Here is a 22,504-nt window from a genome sequence, read left to right as displayed (position 1 = left end):
TTTGGGATCTTCTGCCTGCTGCTCTCACATGCGTTCAAGTCTTCAGAAGAAGGAATGTTCCTCCACACAAGATCAGATGGCAGGTTGTTCAACCTTGCCTGTCTAAGAGTGAAGACCAAAGTACGGAAGGTCCTCATCAGGGAACTCCTCTTTGCTGATGATGCTGCAGTAACATCCCACACAGAAGAGTGTCTGCAGAGATTCATCGACAGGATTGCAGCTGCCTGCAACAAATTTGGCCTAACCATCAGCCTCAAGAAAACGAACATCATGGGACAGGACATCCGAAATGTTCCATCCATCAATGTCGGCGACCACGCTCTGGAAATGGTTCAAGAGTTCACCTACCTAGGCTCAACTATCACCAGTAGCCTGTCTCTCTATGCAGAAAGCAACAAGCGCATGGGAAAGGCGTCCGCTGCTATGTCCAGACTGGCCAAGAGGGTGTGGGAACATGGCGCACTGACACAGAACACAATAGTCCGCGTGTATCAAGCCTGTGTCCTCAGTACCTTGCTCTATGGCAGTGAGGCCTGGACGACGTATGTCAGCCAAGAGCGACGTCTCAATTCATTCCATCTTCGCTACCTCCAGAGAATCCTTGGCATCAGGTGGCAGGACCATATCTCCAATGCAGAAGTCCTCGAGGCGGCCAACATCCCCAGCATATATGTCCTACTGAGCCAGCGGCGCTTGCGATGGCTTGGCCACCTGAGCTGCATGGAAGATGGCAGGATCCCCAAGGACACATTGTACAGCGAGCTCATCACTGGTATCAGACCCACCGGCCGTCCATGTCTCCGCTTTAAAGATGTCTGCAAACGCGACTTGAAGTCCTGTGACATTGATCACAAGTCGTGGGAGTCAGTTGCCAGTGATCGTCAGAGCTGGCGGACAGCCATAAAGGCGGGGCTAAAGAGTGGCGAGTCGAAGAGACTTAGCTGTTGGCAGGAAAAAAGACAGAAGCGCAAGGGGAGAGCCAACTGTGTAACCACCTGACAACCAATTTTATCTGCAGCACCTGTGGAAGAGTCTGTCACTCTAGAATTGGCCTTTATAGCCACTCCAGGCGCTGCTTCACAAACCACTGATCACCTCCAGGCGCTTACCCATTGTCTCTTGAGACAAGGAGGCTAAAGAAGAAGAAAATAGATAAGTAATACTACCAAATAACCTCTGGTCCTGAAAGTGTAATTTTTATAGGTGCAGAGTCTCATTCCTTCCAAATTTCATTAGTTTGAGACTTAAAAATATAATTTTACTTTTTCTGTCTATTTTATCCCTCTTAAAGATTGGATAAGAAAGATGGGATTATTTTGCTTACTATGCATGATTTTGCATTGAATGGAATCTAATTTATACTTCCTGGTTTAGACTGCATCTCTGTGCTTGGTTGAAAATTCATGCTGTTTGTTGCTCTGCTTACAAACAACCCAGATCCCCTGGAGAAGGTGCTTTGTTAGAAATGATCTGTAAATAGTGCAAGTTGCTGCTCAAAAGCTCACCAAAGGTTTGTAGGTAGTTGGTGTGATGAATGGCATGTGCTGTTCCTTCGCCATTGACTGCAAGATCTGGGCCATTGTGTAAAACTATTTGACGAATATTCTATTATTGACTTATTGATTATTATTTTCTCCCTCTCTTGACAAATTTCCAAATTGTCTTGCCAAATTGCATTGCACTTATGAGATTACTGAAATGCTAATATAGCTCTGTACTCAGTCATATACTTAATGCAAGTATATCTCTGGCAATGCTCATGGTGAATCGGAGCATTTTGTATTTCAGAACAATGAATGTTTATGTTCTGTAGGACATAACATTAGGGTAACTGACTTACTGTAGGTGAATACTCAAATTCTAATTCAACAAAGTTTTTCTTTTAATTTTTTAAACTGGTGTTTTGGTGTGGGGGTCCATGACTATTCTTCCATGTCTGTCTATGCACATATATAAAAGCCAGAGCTTTCCAAGAATAATGGAAGCAGGTGTGAAATTTAATCCCCAAAACACCAGTAAAAATCCCAGAATACAATTTTAAAATTTGGAATGTTTACATTAATTTATATACTAATTGCCATTCTTCATTTTTATCCCTTACCATTTTTAAAGCTGAGAACACAGCATGATGGCCATGCAAGATGCACCACTTACAGTTTCCTATCTACTATTTATTTAGTAGTATTGGTCAGGGGAAATGAATCTAAGTTTGGCTTTTGGAAGAGGTTGAACTTTTCGAAGCAAGGATTTACTAAAGTTATTAAAAGACACAAGTCCATTCAATGGATAAATTTAATCATGGTGCTCTGGGGATTCAATTTATTTGCGTTATTGTGAAATATGTAACTTAAAAATATTTTACACTCTGTTTAAACCCTTCCTTAATTGTTCATGGGGTAGGAGCATCGCTGGCAAGGCCATCATTTATCCCTAATTGCCCTTGAGAAGGTGGTGGTAAGCTGCTGCAGTCCATGTGGCACCCATAGTGCTGTTGGGAAGGGAGTTCCAGGTTTTAACCCGGTGAATAGGAAGGAACAGTGATGTATTTCCAAGTTAGGAAGATGTGTGACTTGGAGGGGAACTTAGAGGTGATGGTGTTCCCATTCACATGCAACCCTTGGCCTTCTAGGTGGTAGAGGTCGCCAATTCTGGAGGTCCTGTCGAAGAAGCCTTGGTGAGTTGCTGCAATGGGTGCTATAGATGGTGCACATTGCAGCCAGGGTGTGCCAGTGGTGGTGGGAGTGAATGTTTAAGGTGGTGGATGGGGTGCCAGTCAAATGGACTGCTTTGTCCTGGATGGTGTCAAGCTTCTTGAGTGTTGTTGGAACTGCATTCATCCAGGCAAGTGGAGAGTACTCCATCACTCTCCTGATTTGTGCCGTTGTAGGCGGTGAAAGCCTTTGGTGAGTCATTTGCCGCAGAATACCCAGCCTCTGACCTGCTCCAGTAGCCGCAGTATATATGTGCCTGGTCCAGTTTGGTTTCTGATCAGTGGTGGCTCCCAAGATGATGGTGGGGGATTTGATGATTGTTATGCTGTTGAAGAGGCGATTAGACACTTTCTTCTTGGAGATGCTCATTTACCTGGCACTTGCATCATGCATATGTTGTATGCTATTTATCAGCCCAAGCCTGAATGTTGTCCAGCTCTTGTTGCATGTGGCACAGACTGCTTTGGTATTTGAGGAATTGCGAATGGAACGGAACACTTTTATGTAATTATCAGTGAACATCCCCACTTCTGACCTTACAATGGAAGAAATGTCATTGATGAAGCAGCTGAAGATGGTTGGGCCTAGGATACTGCCCTGAGGAACTCCTGCAGCAATGTCCTGGGGCTGAGATGATTGGCCTCCAACAACCACACCCACCTTCCTTTGTGCTAGGTAAGACCCCAGCCACTGCAGAGTTTTCCCGCTGATTCCCATTGACTTCAGTTTTACTCGGAATCCTTGATGCCACAATCTGTCAAATGCTGCCTTGATATAAAGGACAATCCCTCTCCCCTAACCTCCGGAATTTAGCTCTTTTATCCCTGTTTGGACCACGGCTGTAACAAAGACTGGAGCTGAGGTGGTCCTGGCAGAACCCAGACTGAGCATTGGTGTGTAAGTGCCACTTGATAGCACTGTCATAGAGTCATAGAGAGATACAGCACTGAAACAAGCCCTTCGGCCCACCAGGTCTGTGCTGACCATCAACCACCCATTTATACTAAACCTACATTAGTCCCATATTCCCTACCACATCCCCACCATTCTCCCACCACCTACCTACACTAAGGGCAATTTACAATGGCCAATTTACTTATCAACCTGCAAGTCTTTGGCTGTGGGAGGAAACCAGAGCACCCGGCGGAAACATACGCGGTCACAGGGAGAACTTGCAAACTCCGTACTGGCAGTACCTGGGTCGCTGGAGCTGTGTGACTGCAGTGCTAACCACTGTGCTGCCCTTGTTGAGGACTAATTCCAGCACTTTACTGCTAATTGAGAGTAGGGTGAATGGGTGGTAATTGGCTTGATTGCTTTTGTCCCGCATTTTGTGGACAACACACAGTTGGTCAGTTTTCCACTTTGTTGAGTAGATGTTAGTGATGTTGCTCTACTGGGACAGCTTGGCTAGAAGTACGGCTAACTCTAGGGCACAAGTCTTCTTCACTACAGCCGGAATGGTGTTGGGGCCCATAGCCTTTGCTGTATAAAGTGTGCCCAGTCATTTCTTGGTATCACGTGGATCGTCTGTCTCTGCTGCTTCCTCTGTTTACCCTTGCCTTATTCATTAACTTGTGTCGTCTTCTGGTTTCTCTCGCATATTCCGTTTTGGTTCTCTGAGCTAATTTTGTCAATGCGATCCTCTTTGCTTTCCCTTGACCCATTCCACTAAAATGCTGACCACCCAAAGTCCCTTCCTGGCCCCCTTGCTAGCTGATACTGTAAATATTTAGCTCTCCATTTGAGAACTGCCATCATCAGCACTGTCTCAGGAAACCCACCCATAATCCCTCTGCTCTTTAAATACCTGTCTTTGCTATCCAGTACATCAAAGTCTCCCAAATCTATGTTTATCTTTTCCACAATTCCATGTTTCACTCCCTTGTATAAGACTTTCATTCATACCACAGCACTGAAATGCCCTCAATCAAGGTCACAGATGACTTCATCTGAGACGGAACATGGTAGATTATTTCTCCTCATCATCGCTACAGCCTTTGACTTGTCTATGTGAAAGTGCCAGAGGATCTTGATCAACAGCTTCTCTTCCCAGTCCATAATAATTACCTCTGAAGTTCCCAAAGCTCCTTCCACTTCCTCAACTGCATGCTGTCCCTTGTGGCATCTTCTACACAAATGCTTATGACACCAAGCTCTATCTCTCCGTCACCACTGCTGCCTTGTTCATTTTTTGGTGCAGTTTTGAATGATCTGCAATTTATCCCAGATAAACATTGGTAACACTGAAGCCATCGTCTTTGGCCCCTGCCAGAAATACCATACCCTTGCCCCCAATTCCAACCCTCCTTGAATGTTATCTCACACTGAACCAGACTGTTTGCAACCACAGCATCGTACTTGACTTCAAACTGAAATTCCATCTGTACATCATTTCCATTAGAAGGACTGCCTGATTTTACTTCCATAACTTTCCATACCTCTGTCCCTACCTCGTCCCATCTTCTTCTAAAACCCAGAGCCACGCATTTGTCTCCCAGACTTGTCTACTTGTTCTTCTGGCCAACGTCCATACTCCACTCTCCATAAACTTCAGTTCATCCAAAACGCTGCTGTCCAATTCTATGCTGCACCAAATCTTACTGACCTACATTGGATTCCTGCTCCCAGTGCCTTCAATTAAAAATTCTCATCTTTGTGTTTAAACCACTTCATGACCTAATCTGTCTCTATCTTTCTAATCTTCAGCCCTAAATCCCTGCCCGAAATCTCTCTTTCTCTGACTCTGGGTTTGTATAGCCCCTTCCCCAATTCACCCCACCATTGCTGGTTGTATTTTTAGCCGCCTAGGCTCCATGTTTTGGAATTCGCTGCCTAAACTCCTTTGCCTCTCTGCCTTTCAGAGCCCCTTAAAATCCATCTCTTTGTCAAAGCTTTTGGTTACTCCATCTAATATTCTACATCATTGCCTTTGTCGATTTTTTTCAAATTGCAAAGATTTGGGAAGTTCTATATAAAAGGTGCTATATGAAATGGAAGTTGTTGTTGCTCCCCTTCACCTTTTAGCCCTCAGTGGGTCTCCATTCTCAACCTATCAGGCTGTGGGATATTAATAAAGTTGGAGATCTCTGATGGTCCCTGTGACTATAATTGAAATGGGATGAACAATGTGTTGCACTATTTTCCGCCATGTATGTGCGTACAAATTATTCCATGCTTTGTTCAATTATTTTCATTTTTTAACTGTTGACTGCAATATTTCCAAATCTATTTGCCTGGATTTTGCATCAATTATAATGGTGAGGCGAACAGCGCTCGCTGCTGTTAATGGAGCAAGTCGGACAGCAACTTCGGGCATCTGCACATGCGCATTTAAATGCGGAAATGTTGACGCTGTCAGATGTCCTGTTGCTTCACAGGCTGTGCAATAACAGGTTCGCTGATGGACGTGGCACTGAAATCAGTTTAATGGCATGAAGTACTTATCCAATAAACATGACAGAAAAAGCTCGGGCTGATGCATTCAGGAGTAAGTGAATTTTTAATGTGTGATGAGTAATAGATGCGGAGTAGGTGTACTGGACCAGAGGCGGTGAGCAGTCGGATGGACAGTATGCGTTCTGAGACATTTGAACGTGGCTCTATCATGCTGAGCAAAGAGTTTCTGATGGCGAAGCCCACTCCATGCTGTCTTGGTTCTTCAGGATCCCTATCCTGCCAGAAGAAGGTGTAATCTTGCTCTCTTAGAGGTCTGTTCGCAGGGAGGCGTGTCTCCTGAAGTGCTGCAATGTTCACATTGAGTCCACTGAGCTCGTTGTTAATGATGACAGTCTTCCGAGAATCGTTGATTTGTGTAAGGTCTTCTGACAGGCCAGGAGACACAGTTCTGGCGTTCCAGCTTGCAAAACGCAGGGCTGGTACCTTCTTTCCTTTTTTTTGTCGTGCTGTTTGGTGCGGTGTTACAGTCCACTTGTCAGACAATGACCCTGAGCTCCAAGCACCCATTGAAGCAGGTGGACTGTGGCGGGACAGGACCTTACTGATCGGGGGCTGCCTGGTTTGAGGCAGGCGGTAGCTGTCCAGTGAGATGCAATGACCTCTCCCACCGACAAAGGCAACCCGTGGCGCCCAATCTCAACACCAATTGAGCTGGAATTATCATCCATAACTGCTGCCTTCCATGTTGTTTTGGTCGCTGTGAGGCGACTATGGAGTGAGCTCTCCATGGCACATGCCTGGGTGGATGTATGGAGGTTGTGAGTTGCCCAAGCGTCAAAACCCCCCTTCGGCCTTCCTGGTGGGGTCCAAAGGAGTGCAGAGCACGACGTTTGGCACCGGTATAGCTGCAGGAACTGCCAGAAACATGCCAATGGCTGTGTTCTCGCACCTACAGTGTTTGGGATCTTCTGCCTGCTGCTCTCACATGCGTTCAAGTCTTCAGAAGAAGGAATGTTCCTCCACACAAGATCAGATGGCAGGTTGTTCAACCTTGCCTGTCTAAGAGTGAAGACCAAAGTACGGAAGGTCCTCATCAGGGAACTCCTCTTTGCTGATGATGCTGCAGTAACATCCCACACAGAAGAGTGTCTGCAGAGATTCATCGACAGGATTGCAGCTGCCTGCAACAAATTTGGCCTAACCATCAGCCTCAAGAAAACGAACATCATGGGACAGGACATCCGAAATGTTCCATCCATCAATGTCGGCGACCACGCTCTGGAAATGGTTCAAGAGTTCACCTACCTAGGCTCAACTATCACCAGTAGCCTGTCTCTCTATGCAGAAAGCAACAAGCGCATGGGAAAGGCGTCCGCTGCTATGTCCAGACTGGCCAAGAGGGTGTGGGAACATGGCGCACTGACACAGAACACAATAGTCCGCGTGTATCAAGCCTGTGTCCTCAGTACCTTGCTCTATGGCAGTGAGGCCTGGACGACGTATGTCAGCCAAGAGCGACGTCTCAATTCATTCCATCTTCGCTACCTCCAGAGAATCCTTGGCATCAGGTGGCAGGACCATATCTCCAATGCAGAAGTCCTCGAGGCGGCCAACATCCCCAGCATATATGTCCTACTGAGCCAGCGGCGCTTGCGATGGCTTGGCCACCTGAGCTGCATGGAAGATGGCAGGATCCCCAAGGACACATTGTACAGCGAGCTCATCACTGGTATCAGACCCACCGGCCGTCCATGTCTCCGCTTTAAAGATGTCTGCAAACGCGACTTGAAGTCCTGTGACATTGATCACAAGTCGTGGGAGTCAGTTGCCAGTGATCGTCAGAGCTGGCGGACAGCCATAAAGGCGGGGCTAAAGAGTGGCGAGTCGAAGAGACTTAGCTGTTGGCAGGAAAAAAGACAGAAGCGCAAGGGGAGAGCCAACTGTGTAACCACCTGACAACCAATTTTATCTGCAGCACCTGTGGAAGAGTCTGTCACTCTAGAATTGGCCTTTATAGCCACTCCAGGCGCTGCTTCACAAACCACTGATCACCTCCAGGCGCTTACCCATTGTCTCTTGAGACAAGGAGGCTAAAGAAGAAGAAAATAGATAAGTAATACTACCAAATAACCTCTGGTCCTGAAAGTGTAATTTTTATAGGTGCAGAGTCTCATTCCTTCCAAATTTCATTAGTTTGAGACTTAAAAATATAATTTTACTTTTTCTGTCTATTTTATCCCTCTTAAAGATTGGATAAGAAAGATGGGATTATTTTGCTTACTATGCATGATTTTGCATTGAATGGAATCTAATTTATACTTCCTGGTTTAGACTGCATCTCTGTGCTTGGTTGAAAATTCATGCTGTTTGTTGCTCTGCTTACAAACAACCCAGATCCCCTGGAGAAGGTGCTTTGTTAGAAATGATCTGTAAATAGTGCAAGTTGCTGCTCAAAAGCTCACCAAAGGTTTGTAGGTAGTTGGTGTGATGAATGGCATGTGCTGTTCCTTCGCCATTGACTGCAAGATCTGGGCCATTGTGTAAAACTATTTGACGAATATTCTATTATTGACTTATTGATTATTATTTTCTCCCTCTCTTGACAAATTTCCAAATTGTCTTGCCAAATTGCATTGCACTTATGAGATTACTGAAATGCTAATATAGCTCTGTACTCAGTCATATACTTAATGCAAGTATATCTCTGGCAATGCTCATGGTGAATCGGAGCATTTTGTATTTCAGAACAATGAATGTTTATGTTCTGTAGGACATAACATTAGGGTAACTGACTTACTGTAGGTGAATACTCAAATTCTAATTCAACAAAGTTTTTCTTTTAATTTTTTAAACTGGTGTTTTGGTGTGGGGGTCCATGACTATTCTTCCATGTCTGTCTATGCACATATATAAAAGCCAGAGCTTTCCAAGAATAATGGAAGCAGGTGTGAAATTTAATCCCCAAAACACCAGTAAAAATCCCAGAATACAATTTTAAAATTTGGAATGTTTACATTAATTTATATACTAATTGCCATTCTTCATTTTTATCCCTTACCATTTTTAAAGCTGAGAACACAGCATGATGGCCATGCAAGATGCACCACTTACAGTTTCCTATCTACTATTTATTTAGTAGTATTGGTCAGGGGAAATGAATCTAAGTTTGGCTTTTGGAAGAGGTTGAACTTTTCGAAGCAAGGATTTACTAAAGTTATTAAAAGACACAAGTCCATTCAATGGATAAATTTAATCATGGTGCTCTGGGGATTCAATTTATTTGCGTTATTGTGAAATATGTAACTTAAAAATATTTTACACTCTGTTTAAACCCTTCCTTAATTGTTCATGGGGTAGGAGCATCGCTGGCAAGGCCATCATTTATCCCTAATTGCCCTTGAGAAGGTGGTGGTAAGCTGCTGCAGTCCATGTGGCACCCATAGTGCTGTTGGGAAGGGAGTTCCAGGTTTTAACCCGGTGAATAGGAAGGAACAGTGATGTATTTCCAAGTTAGGAAGATGTGTGACTTGGAGGGGAACTTAGAGGTGATGGTGTTCCCATTCACATGCAACCCTTGGCCTTCTAGGTGGTAGAGGTCGCCAATTCTGGAGGTCCTGTCGAAGAAGCCTTGGTGAGTTGCTGCAATGGGTGCTATAGATGGTGCACATTGCAGCCAGGGTGTGCCAGTGGTGGTGGGAGTGAATGTTTAAGGTGGTGGATGGGGTGCCAGTCAAATGGACTGCTTTGTCCTGGATGGTGTCAAGCTTCTTGAGTGTTGTTGGAACTGCATTCATCCAGGCAAGTGGAGAGTACTCCATCACTCTCCTGATTTGTGCCGTTGTAGGCGGTGAAAGCCTTTGGTGAGTCATTTGCCGCAGAATACCCAGCCTCTGACCTGCTCCAGTAGCCGCAGTATATATGTGCCTGGTCCAGTTTGGTTTCTGATCAGTGGTGGCTCCCAAGATGATGGTGGGGGATTTGATGATTGTTATGCTGTTGAAGAGGCGATTAGACACTTTCTTCTTGGAGATGCTCATTTACCTGGCACTTGCATCATGCATATGTTGTATGCTATTTATCAGCCCAAGCCTGAATGTTGTCCAGCTCTTGTTGCATGTGGCACAGACTGCTTTGGTATTTGAGGAATTGCGAATGGAACGGAACACTTTTATGTAATTATCAGTGAACATCCCCACTTCTGACCTTACAATGGAAGAAATGTCATTGATGAAGCAGCTGAAGATGGTTGGGCCTAGGATACTGCCCTGAGGAACTCCTGCAGCAATGTCCTGGGGCTGAGATGATTGGCCTCCAACAACCACACCCACCTTCCTTTGTGCTAGGTAAGACCCCAGCCACTGCAGAGTTTTCCCGCTGATTCCCATTGACTTCAGTTTTACTCGGAATCCTTGATGCCACAATCTGTCAAATGCTGCCTTGATATAAAGGACAATCCCTCTCCCCTAACCTCCGGAATTTAGCTCTTTTATCCCTGTTTGGACCACGGCTGTAACAAAGACTGGAGCTGAGGTGGTCCTGGCAGAACCCAGACTGAGCATTGGTGTGTAAGTGCCACTTGATAGCACTGTCATAGAGTCATAGAGAGATACAGCACTGAAACAAGCCCTTCGGCCCACCAGGTCTGTGCTGACCATCAACCACCCATTTATACTAAACCTACATTAGTCCCATATTCCCTACCACATCCCCACCATTCTCCCACCACCTACCTACACTAAGGGCAATTTACAATGGCCAATTTACTTATCAACCTGCAAGTCTTTGGCTGTGGGAGGAAACCAGAGCACCCGGCGGAAACATACGCGGTCACAGGGAGAACTTGCAAACTCCGTACTGGCAGTACCTGGGTCGCTGGAGCTGTGTGACTGCAGTGCTAACCACTGTGCTGCCCTTGTTGAGGACTAATTCCAGCACTTTACTGCTAATTGAGAGTAGGGTGAATGGGTGGTAATTGGCTTGATTGCTTTTGTCCCGCATTTTGTGGACAACACACAGTTGGTCAGTTTTCCACTTTGTTGAGTAGATGTTAGTGATGTTGCTCTACTGGGACAGCTTGGCTAGAAGTACGGCTAACTCTAGGGCACAAGTCTTCTTCACTACAGCCGGAATGGTGTTGGGGCCCATAGCCTTTGCTGTATAAAGTGTGCCCAGTCATTTCTTGGTATCACGTGGATCGTCTGTCTCTGCTGCTTCCTCTGTTTACCCTTGCCTTATTCATTAACTTGTGTCGTCTTCTGGTTTCTCTCGCATATTCCGTTTTGGTTCTCTGAGCTAATTTTGTCAATGCGATCCTCTTTGCTTTCCCTTGACCCATTCCACTAAAATGCTGACCACCCAAAGTCCCTTCCTGGCCCCCTTGCTAGCTGATACTGTAAATATTTAGCTCTCCATTTGAGAACTGCCATCATCAGCACTGTCTCAGGAAACCCACCCATAATCCCTCTGCTCTTTAAATACCTGTCTTTGCTATCCAGTACATCAAAGTCTCCCAAATCTATGTTTATCTTTTCCACAATTCCATGTTTCACTCCCTTGTATAAGACTTTCATTCATACCACAGCACTGAAATGCCCTCAATCAAGGTCACAGATGACTTCATCTGAGACGGAACATGGTAGATTATTTCTCCTCATCATCGCTACAGCCTTTGACTTGTCTATGTGAAAGTGCCAGAGGATCTTGATCAACAGCTTCTCTTCCCAGTCCATAATAATTACCTCTGAAGTTCCCAAAGCTCCTTCCACTTCCTCAACTGCATGCTGTCCCTTGTGGCATCTTCTACACAAATGCTTATGACACCAAGCTCTATCTCTCCGTCACCACTGCTGCCTTGTTCATTTTTTGGTGCAGTTTTGAATGATCTGCAATTTATCCCAGATAAACATTGGTAACACTGAAGCCATCGTCTTTGGCCCCTGCCAGAAATACCATACCCTTGCCCCCAATTCCAACCCTCCTTGAATGTTATCTCACACTGAACCAGACTGTTTGCAACCACAGCATCGTACTTGACTTCAAACTGAAATTCCATCTGTACATCATTTCCATTAGAAGGACTGCCTGATTTTACTTCCATAACTTTCCATACCTCTGTCCCTACCTCGTCCCATCTTCTTCTAAAACCCAGAGCCACGCATTTGTCTCCCAGACTTGTCTACTTGTTCTTCTGGCCAACGTCCATACTCCACTCTCCATAAACTTCAGTTCATCCAAAACGCTGCTGTCCAATTCTATGCTGCACCAAATCTTACTGACCTACATTGGATTCCTGCTCCCAGTGCCTTCAATTAAAAATTCTCATCTTTGTGTTTAAACCACTTCATGACCTAATCTGTCTCTATCTTTCTAATCTTCAGCCCTAAATCCCTGCCCGAAATCTCTCTTTCTCTGACTCTGGGTTTGTATAGCCCCTTCCCCAATTCACCCCACCATTGCTGGTTGTATTTTTAGCCGCCTAGGCTCCATGTTTTGGAATTCGCTGCCTAAACTCCTTTGCCTCTCTGCCTTTCAGAGCCCCTTAAAATCCATCTCTTTGTCAAAGCTTTTGGTTACTCCATCTAATATTCTACATCATTGCCTTTGTCGATTTTTTTCAAATTGCAAAGATTTGGGAAGTTCTATATAAAAGGTGCTATATGAAATGGAAGTTGTTGTTGCTCCCCTTCACCTTTTAGCCCTCAGTGGGTCTCCATTCTCAACCTATCAGGCTGTGGGATATTAATAAAGTTGGAGATCTCTGATGGTCCCTGTGACTATAATTGAAATCAAGTGTTGCTCATGTGGGTAATTGAAGGTGCAGTTAACATGCTCCATCACTTTGTTACAGATTATCTAATTGTTTTCCTCAACAGAAAGTTAGCTAGGTGGCAAAGTTGTTAAGTTGGCGTGGATATGTGCTAAATAGCTGCACTCCTGTACAGACCACATAATTTATTTTATGTTTGCAGGTGGATCGTAGACATGGAAGGAGCTCCAGGCACATTATATGAAGGGGAGAAATTTCAGCTTCTCTTCAAGTTCAGCGGTCGTTACCCTTTTGATTCACCTCAGGTAATATTTATACATGGAACCTGACGGCTGCAATATTTATTCCAGTTATTCCTGTAAGTGTATGTTTAACTACTTAATAGGAAACTAAAATTAATATAAAATAGCATGCTAATCAAAGTAAGAGCTATACTGTTACGAAAGTACTTTTTTAAAAAAGTTTTGAGGACTTGTGTTTTATTTGGGAAAACTAAGCAGGATTCCATGGATATTTTTTCCACTGGGGTCTGAGAGGTCTTGTTAACAAACAACATGTACTGGAAGTCATCTACTTTCAGATAAATATCCATCAGGGGCTTTTTGCCTTAGAGATGTTTACAGAGAAGTGACAGGTCAAGATTTATAGGGGTCAGGAGCCTTGACACTTGAGATATTGTTTTTGCTTTGCTTTGGACAGTCAGTTGGAGTTTTAAAAATCAACCTAAAAGACAAAACCCCAAGCTCACCCTGTTCCATCTCTTTGAAAAGCCTGTTAGTTTTGCCATCTCTTTGAGAAGCTCTTAGAAGCGAGTAAGAAATTGACGATGCATTCCTCCTGAAAGGCCTGCCTGAAACCCTGGTCGCCGCATTTTTCCTGAGATGCTGGAAAAACCTGCCGGATAAATCCTTGACTCCGCCTGAATGAATTGCTCTGTAAAAGGATCCCAGTGACAGTTATCTACGTGTATTTGAGTTGCCAAACCAAAAAAGGGACAACAGGCATCTTTCCATATCTTTTTTTTATTCTTCAACAATTGGCCAGTATTTGGCCGAAGTATTCTTTTTCAGAGCTCTGTTTTTAAAAAAAAAAGACAAAGAAAATCTCTAGTTTTATGGTTAATGGGGGTGGAAGAAGGGGGGGGTCGTGGTGGGCGTTGGTGGGTGGGTGTGAAGAGCTAAGGTAAAAGGGAACTTTCATATTTCACTCTATTAATGCTTTGCTTTGTTACTGGTTATGTCTTGATTTATAATAAATTGATTTTGTTTTTTATTAAAGAAACCTGCTTGGTGTATTTTTATTTTGGGATAAGAATAGATTCTATCATTGACCGTATTGCTGACTGGGTAAACATTTAAATATTTGTTGTGACTTGTGGAGAAGTGGAACTCGAATAAGCAGTGCATTCCTCCTGTCTTGGTCATATCAATATGGAGACCCACAAATCCCATGTTTTATCATCTGTATTGTATAGTCTGGTGACCAACACATTCCCAATCACACTTTAAGTTCACTTGAAAGCCCTAGCAGATGAAAATTATTTGTTGAGTTTTGATAAATTTATATTAATTCCATCTTGTGAATGTAAACATGACAGGCTCATTTTTGGTTTCTTGAGTAAAACTTCAATCTCATATAAACTATTGTTATGAAAGTGCTTTTTTTTGTTAAAATATTTTTTTGAGGAATTCAGTCAAACTGAATAAATGTTGGACCAGTTTTTTTTCCCAAGGGGGCACTGAAAGAACTAATTTGGCAACAATGTATACTGGTTGTCACATGACTCAAGTTTGAGTTCTGATGAAAGGTCACTGACCTGAAATGTTAACTCTGCTTCTCTCTCCACAGATGCTGCCTGACCTGAGTATTTCCAGCACTTTTTGTTTTTATTTCAGATTTCCAGCATCTGCAGTATTTTGCTTTTATTCAAAAATTTCTGTCTGTGTTTATGCTTTACTTCATTACTAGTTAAGACTTGTCTTATCTGTTAACTTTATTCATTAAAGAAACCTGGTTAGTGTGTTCTATTCTGGGAAAAATAGAACATATGAGACTATTAGTAAGTGGGAAAATTTAAAATATATATGTTGTGACCTGTGTAGAAGTGGGACTAGAATAAACAGTGCACTCCTCCTGCCTCGGTTGTAACATTATCTACATTGATCTACCAAGCAGTAAATACTTCCTTCAACAATGAATGTGGTGAATATGTCTCGAGCTAGCTGTGCCTACTGAAGTGAACATTCATCACCGCATTCCCCATTCTGAATCCTGATACCAACTGACCGGTATTGAATACTTGGGTACATTGAGCACCATGAACAAAATCTAGTAATAGAAATAGTAGTGGTCCCTACTCAACAGATTGGCAGCTGGTCAGAGACAGCATGATTTCTGAACAACCTATTTCTGGCCAAGGAACCATTGGTCTCTGAGACAAGCAAACTGAGAAGCCATCTTAATTGTCTTAGGACAATAAATTGTCGGTACAGGTGCTTCCTCAAATATTTGTTTTGAATTAAATGTAAACATCAGATTGACTTTATTAGCCTAATGTAAAATAGAGTTTGTCATGACAGTTCACAGTAGCTCTAGTTTGAAGCATCAGAGAGATATTAGTGACATAACTCAAATGAGTATATTTTCACAAGTGATGAGGCTACTCTTGTATTTTAATATTACAAAGTCACTAATACCTTGATGGAGCACCATTAAAGAAAATGTTACATATTTGTGCTGCCTATGGCACTTAATGTATACAACGTGATCTCCAGGTTTGTGTGCTTTTGAAGTTACTTTGGAGTTACGGTAGAGGCATATGATGCAGAGAACTAGCTTAGCACAGAAAACAATGGCAAACTACATTGCAAAAAGCAATCTAATGGAAAAAAATAACTCATTTACATTAAACCCTTCTGTGAGTTGCAAAAGTGTATTTTCCCCGAACTGCCCACAACTTAAAGTGATCAGGAGCAGTCTGTCATTACACCCTAGCCTGATAACTTTTATTCTTTGTATTTTTGCAGCAGCAGCATGCAAAAGGCTTATGGAGAACAGAAACTCTGCATAATATTGCAGTGGAGTTTCAATCCTCCTTACAGTGACAAATTGTGCCATTGACTGAAGAGAAGCCATTGCAATATATTAGTTTAAGATTGGAAAGAGATAAATTGGCTAACTATAGACAAGGTAGTCTAACATCAGTTGTGGATAGACTTTTAAAATGCATAGATCTTAAAATTAATAAGCATTTAGATATGCATGGATAAACCAATGGAAGCCAGCATGGATCTATTAAAAGTAAGTCATGTTTGACAAATTTAGTCGCATTTTGGGTATAAGGAGCAAAATTTCAAACAGCACTAAAGTGTAGAGTTTGGCAAATGACAAAGAGGACTGTAAAAGACTTCAGGAAGGCAGGTTAGTAAAATGCAAGCAGGTGGTAGATATAATTTGATATGAACATTCCTTGTTCCAGTCCTACTCAGGCCCCCCTCCCCCAACTCTTTTTCTGGTACATTGATGACTGTGTCGGTGCCATTTCCTGCTCCCGCCTCGAACTGGAAAACATTATCAACTTTGCTTCCAATTTCCACCCTACTCTCACCTTTACATGGTCCTTCTCTGAGACTTCCCTTCCTCGACTTCTCTGTCTCCATCTCTAGGGATATACTGTCCACTAACATTCATTCTAAGCTTACCAACTCCCACAGCTACCTCGAATATACTTCACACCCTGCCTCCTGTAAGGACTCCATTCCATTCTCCCAATTTCTCCATCTCCGACGCATCTGCTCTGATAATGCAACTTTCCACGACACCGCTTCTGATATTCCTTTCTCCACAACCAAGGATTCTCTTTCCCACTGCCCACTATTTCCCCCCCCCCCCGCCGTGGCTGACAGGGCCCTCAACCTTGTCTGGCCCATTTCCCACTCTTCTGCCCTCACCCCCCCCCCCCCCCCACCCCACCTCTTCCAGAATTGCGACAGGGTTCCCGTTGACCTCACTTTCCACCCTACCAGCCTCCACATCCAAAGGATCGTCCTCTGTGATTTCTGCCACCTCCAGTGTGATGCCACCAGCAAACACGTCTTCCTCTCTCCTCCCCTGTCAGCATTCCAAAGGAATCATTCCCACCGTGACATCCTGATCCACTCCTCCGTTACCCCCGACACCTCGTCCCTATCCCGCAGCACCTTCCCATGCAATCGCAGGAAGTGTAATACCTGCCCTTTTACCTCCTCTCTCCTTACTATCCAAGGCCCCAAACACTCCTTTCAGGTGAAGCAGAGCTTTACTTGTGCCATTTTCAATGTAGTATGCTGTATTCGCCGCTCACAATGCGGTCTCCTCCACATTGGGGAGACCAAACGCAGATTGGGTGACTGCTTTGCAGAACACCACCGCTCAGTCCGAAAACATGACCCTGAGCGTCCAGTTGCTTGCCATTTCAACACACCCCCTTGCTCTCATGCCCATATCTCTGTCCTGGGCTTGCTGCAGTGTTCCAGTGAAGATCAACGCAAGCTCGAGGAACAGCTCACTACAGCCTACTAGACTGAACATTGAATTTCAGAGCATGACTGGCCCCTTTTATTTATTATTATTTTTGTTTTATTTTGTTTCATTTGTTTTACCATATGCCTGCCCACCGGTTTTTTTCATGTTTGTGCTTTAGGCTAGGGCTGTTCATTATTCTGTCATTTTATACCCTCTCTGCACTAATGCTTTGTCTTTCACCACACCATTCGCACACTCTCTTTGCCTTTACCCTGTGACCTCCTTGTCAGTTAATCTCTCTGACCCTCTGACCTATCAACACCTTCCCTTTTGTTCTGTTTCCCCCAGCCCCGCTTTATTTGCTTAAAACCTATTACATTTCTAACCTTTGCCAGTTCTGATGAAAGGTCACTGACCTGAAACATTAACTCTGCTTTGCTCACCACAGATGCTGCCAGACCTGCTGAGTATTTCCAGCATTTTCTGTTTTTGATATGGAATATTGTGAAGCAAGATAGAAGCTAAAAATAAAGATAAAATTAAAATTATGGAATTTTCTTAATCGTAATAGAGAAATTTGACATTTCACAAATAAATACGTTTTTCAGGGCTAGTGAGGGTGTTTGACAGTAAGTATGAAGTTAGTATGCTGTTAAAAGCTCAATTACACCTCATTCAACAAGGTGCAACTTTTTTGAGGGTTTTTGCAGTGAGGCTAACAATGAAAGAGTGAAAGTAGATTTCCCATTGATTACAGTCTGGGGGGATCTGAACAGTGCACACTCTGGAAACATGTACAAGCACTGACTGACAGCAGCTTCTGGATTTCCATAATATTCTGCACATGTGCAGGCTCCCGAAATTGCTGTCTGTTTCAGTGGCGTAATGACGTTTTTGTCGTCATTGCCACTGCAAAATCTAGACCATTATTCCCTGAAAGTAAGAGTGCAGGTAGATAAATCTATAATAAAGGCCAACAGCATACAGGTTTTAAAGCTAGGGGCAGAGAGTACAAGAGGAAAATTGACATCCAATCGTGAATGGAGGGTGGGCAATTACATAACTAACGAGAGGAGGAGGCTTCATAAACATCCTATCCTCAATAATGGCAGAGCTCAGCACCTGAGTGCCAAAGACTAGGCTAAAGCATTTGTAACTATCTTCAGCCAGAAATGCCAAATGGATGATCCATCCCAACCACTTCCTGAGGTCCTCATGATCACAGAAACCAGTCTTAAGCCAATTCTATTCGCTGCACGTGATATCAAGAAAAGGCTAATCGCACCGCATGTAGCAAAAGCAATGGGCCCTTACAACAACCCAGCTGCAGTGCTGAAGACTTGTAATCCAGAGTTAGCTCCACTTTAGCCAAGTGGAAATCACCCAGGTATGTCCAAAGCAGAAGAAATTCTACCCAGCCAATTTTTGCTAGTCCATTATCAGCAAAGTGATCAAAGGTATCGTCAATAGTGCTATCAAATGGCAATAACTCATCAATAGCCTGCTCACTGATGCTCAGTTTAGGTTCTGTCAGGACTGCTGTGTTCCAGACATCATTACAGCCTTGGTCCAAACAGGCAAAAGAGTTGCATTCCAGAGTTGAGGGAGACTTGACTGCCCTTGATAGCAAGGCAGCATTTGATCAAGTGTGGCATCAAGACATCCTTGTAAAATTGAAGCCACTGGTAATCGGGGAAAACTCTCCACGAGATGGAGTCCCATATCTAGCACTGTGGAAGATGGTTGTGGTTGTTGGATGCCAATGATTGTAGCCCCAAGACATCTCTGTAGGAGTTCCCCAGGTCAGCGTCCTAGGTGCAACCACCTTCAGCTGCTTCATCAATGATCTTCCTACCATCATAAGGTTGGAAGTGTAGATTGTTGGTTGATTGCACAGTGGTCAGTTACATTCAAAACTCCTAATAATGAAGCAGGCCGTTGCTGCATGCAGCAAGAACGGAACAACATTTAGGCTGGGTTGCTAAGTGGCAAGTAACATTCGCGCCACATAAAAGTTGGGCGATGACCATCTCCAACAAGAGAGAGTCTAACCACCACCTCTTGACATTCAGTGGCATTAGCATCATCGAATCTCCACCATCAACGTCCTGGGGCGTCACCATTGATCTGAAACTTAACTGGACCAGCCATACACATTCTGTAGCTACAAGAACAGGCCAGAAGCTGTGGTAAGTAGCTCACCTGACTCCCCAAAGCCTTTTCGCCATCTGCAAGGCAGAAGTGTGATAGAATACTCTTCAATTGCCTGGATGTATGCAGCCCCAACAATACTCAAGAAACTCGACACCAAACTAGAACAAAGAAGTCCACTTAATTGGCATCCCACCTTCCATCATCTTAAATGTTCACTTCACACACCAACCTAACTATATCACCATTCCGTCAAGGTCACTGGGCCAAAATCCTGGGACTCCCTATTTAACAGCACCTTGGGAGCACCTTCACCAGAAGGACTGCGGTGGTTTAAGAAGTTGGCTCACCATGACCTCTTTAATGACCGTTCGGGATGAGCAAGAAATGCTGGCTTTGTCAGTGGCATTTTCATTCTATGAATGAATTGAAAAGTAATTGAGTTATGGAGCCCATGAGTCTTACTTGGTGGATCTGCATAATTACTTTGATCACATTCATGAAAATTCCAGTGTAGTTTTATTCACAGAATCATAGAAAATTTATGGCACAGAAAGAGGCCACTTGGCCTATTGTCTGTGCTGGCCGAAAAACGATCCACCTAGTCTGATGCCACCTTCCAGTATTTGGTCCGTAGCCCTGCAGATTATAGCACTTGAGGTGCACATCCAGACATCTTTTGAATGAGCTGAGGGTTTCTGCCTCAATTACCCTTTCAGACAGTGAGTTCCAGACCCCCATCACCCTCTGGGTGAAAAATATTTTCCTCATCTCTCTAATCTTTCTACCAATCACTTTAAATCTATGCCTTCTCTCCGAAGGTAACTAGGCCCTTCACCTCCACTCTATCCCAGCCCCTCTAAATTTTGTACATTTCAATCATCTCCCCTCAGCCCTCTCTGTTCCAAGGAGAACAACCCCAGCCTATCCAATCTTTCTTCATAGCTGCATTTTTCCAGTCCTAGCAGCTTCCTCGTAAATCTCCTCTGTACCTTCTCTGGTGCAATTACATCCTTTTTGTAATGAGGTGACCAGAACTGCACACAGTACTCAAGTTGTGGCCTAACCAATGAGTTATACAGTTCCAGTATAACCTCCCTGCTGTTGTATTCTATACCTCGGCTAATAAAGGAAGGGATTCCATATGCCTTCTTAACCACCTTATCTACCTATCCTGCTACCTTCAGAGATCTGTTGACTTTCACTCCAAGGTCCCTCACTTCCTTAACACTTCTTAGTATTTTCCCATTAATTATGTATTCCTTTGCCTTGTTTGACCTCCCCAAATGCATCACCTCACACTTTTCTCTAGATTGAATTCCATTTGCCACTTTTCTGCCCATCTGACCATATCATAAATATCTTACTGCAGCCTACAGGCTATCTACCACACAGCCACTCTGTGTCATCTGCAAACTTCTTGAGCATGCCCCCTACATTTACACCCAAATCACTAATATATACCACAAAAAGCAGGGGACCCAGTACTTGGCTCTGCGGAATGCCACTGGAAACAGCCTCCAGTTGCAAAAACACCTGTCAATAATTACCCTTTATTTCCTGCCACTGAGTCAATTTTGTATCCACTTTGCTGCATTTCCCTGGATCCCATGGGATTTTTTTTTTTACCAGTCTGCCATGTGGGACCTTGTCAAAGCCTTGCTAAAATCCATGTAGACCACATCAACTGTACTACCCTCATTAATCTTCCTTGTTACTTCAAAAAAAGTCGATCAAGTTGGTCAAACAAGATCTTCCCTTAACAAATCCATGCTGACTGACCTTGATTAATCCATGCCTTTCTAAGTGACAGTTTATCCTGTCTCTCAGAATAGATTCCAATAATTTGCCCACTACTGAGGTTAGACTGAATGCCCTGTAATTATTCGGTCTATCCCTTGCTCCCTTTTTCAACAGAGGTACAACGTTAGCAGTCCTCCAATCTGCTGCCACGACATCTGTATCCAGTGAGGGCTGGAAAATGATGGTCAGATCTGCTATTTCCCCTCTCGCTTTTAACAGCCTGGGGTACATTTCATCTGGCCTTGGTGATTTATCAACTTTCAAGGATGCTAATCCCATTAATACTTCCCCTCTCCCTTGTTTATCATATCTACTACTTAACACTCCTCTTCCTTAACTAGAATTTTTGCATCACCACCCCCCCCCCCCCCCACCCCTTTTGTGAAGACAGACGCAAAGTATTCATTAAGAACAGTACCAATATTTTTCGCCCCTACACAGGTTACCTTTTTTGATCTTTTATGGGATATACTGTTTCCTCTTCTTTCTTTGGCCTCCTTATCTCGAGAGACAATGGGTAAATGCCTGGAGGTGGTCAGTGATGTGTGGAGCAGCGCCTGGAGTGGCTGTAAAGGCCAATTCTAGAGTGACAGGCTCTTCCACAAGTGCTGCAGAAAAATTTGATTGTCGGGGCTGTTACACAGTTGCCTCTTCCCTTGCGCCTCTGTCTTTTTTCCTGCCAACTGCTAAGTCTCTTCGACTCGCCACACTTTAGCCCCGCCTTTATGGCTGTCCGCCAGCTCTTTTCCTCTTAATGTATTGATAAAACATAACATTCTAGATAATGGTACCCAATTTCAACACGCTGAATATCAGCATGTAATTTTTTTTTAACAAGTTATTTGTTTTGACAGCTAAACTTATTCACGTATGCACAGTTGTAAATTTTTTTGTGTTTTGTTTGAGTTAATAAACGTTTGTTTGCAGCTAGTTGAAGGGCTGTACCATGTGACCAGCAAATGTGAGAATTTAGTTGTCCCGGAACCAACCACGAGTCAAATCCACCTGTTAAATCTTAGATGCAGTATTTATTGGCTGTTGCCTTCTCTTACAGCCTTGTGTTCTAATTTAACCATGGCCTTTGCCTTACTTCATGCACTACTTTGCCAATCCAAGTGCCAGGCCCCATTTCCAGTGCCCCAGTACTCTGGCTTTATTCCACCAGACATCC

General features: G+C 43.7%; 1 protein-coding gene across 1 annotated transcript in view; it reads left to right on the top strand.

The window, feature by feature from the left end:
* ube2wb (ubiquitin conjugating enzyme E2 Wb) overlaps positions 1 to 22,504 on the top strand; it is a 107,904-nt gene that overhangs the window by 28,468 nt on the left and 56,932 nt on the right. The window contains exon 3 of the mRNA XM_068032050.1: positions 13,079 to 13,181. Within this exon, the coding sequence (XP_067888151.1) occupies positions 13,079 to 13,181 (103 nt within the window). The remainder of the gene's footprint in view (positions 1 to 13,078; positions 13,182 to 22,504) is intronic.

The sequence above is a fragment of the Heterodontus francisci genome, chromosome 5, assembly GCF_036365525.1.
Source record: "Heterodontus francisci isolate sHetFra1 chromosome 5, sHetFra1.hap1, whole genome shotgun sequence".
Lineage (NCBI taxonomy): Eukaryota > Metazoa > Chordata > Chondrichthyes > Heterodontiformes > Heterodontidae > Heterodontus > Heterodontus francisci.
Note: the sequence above shows the minus strand (reverse complement) of the source record. Positions and strands in the feature narration are given on the sequence as shown.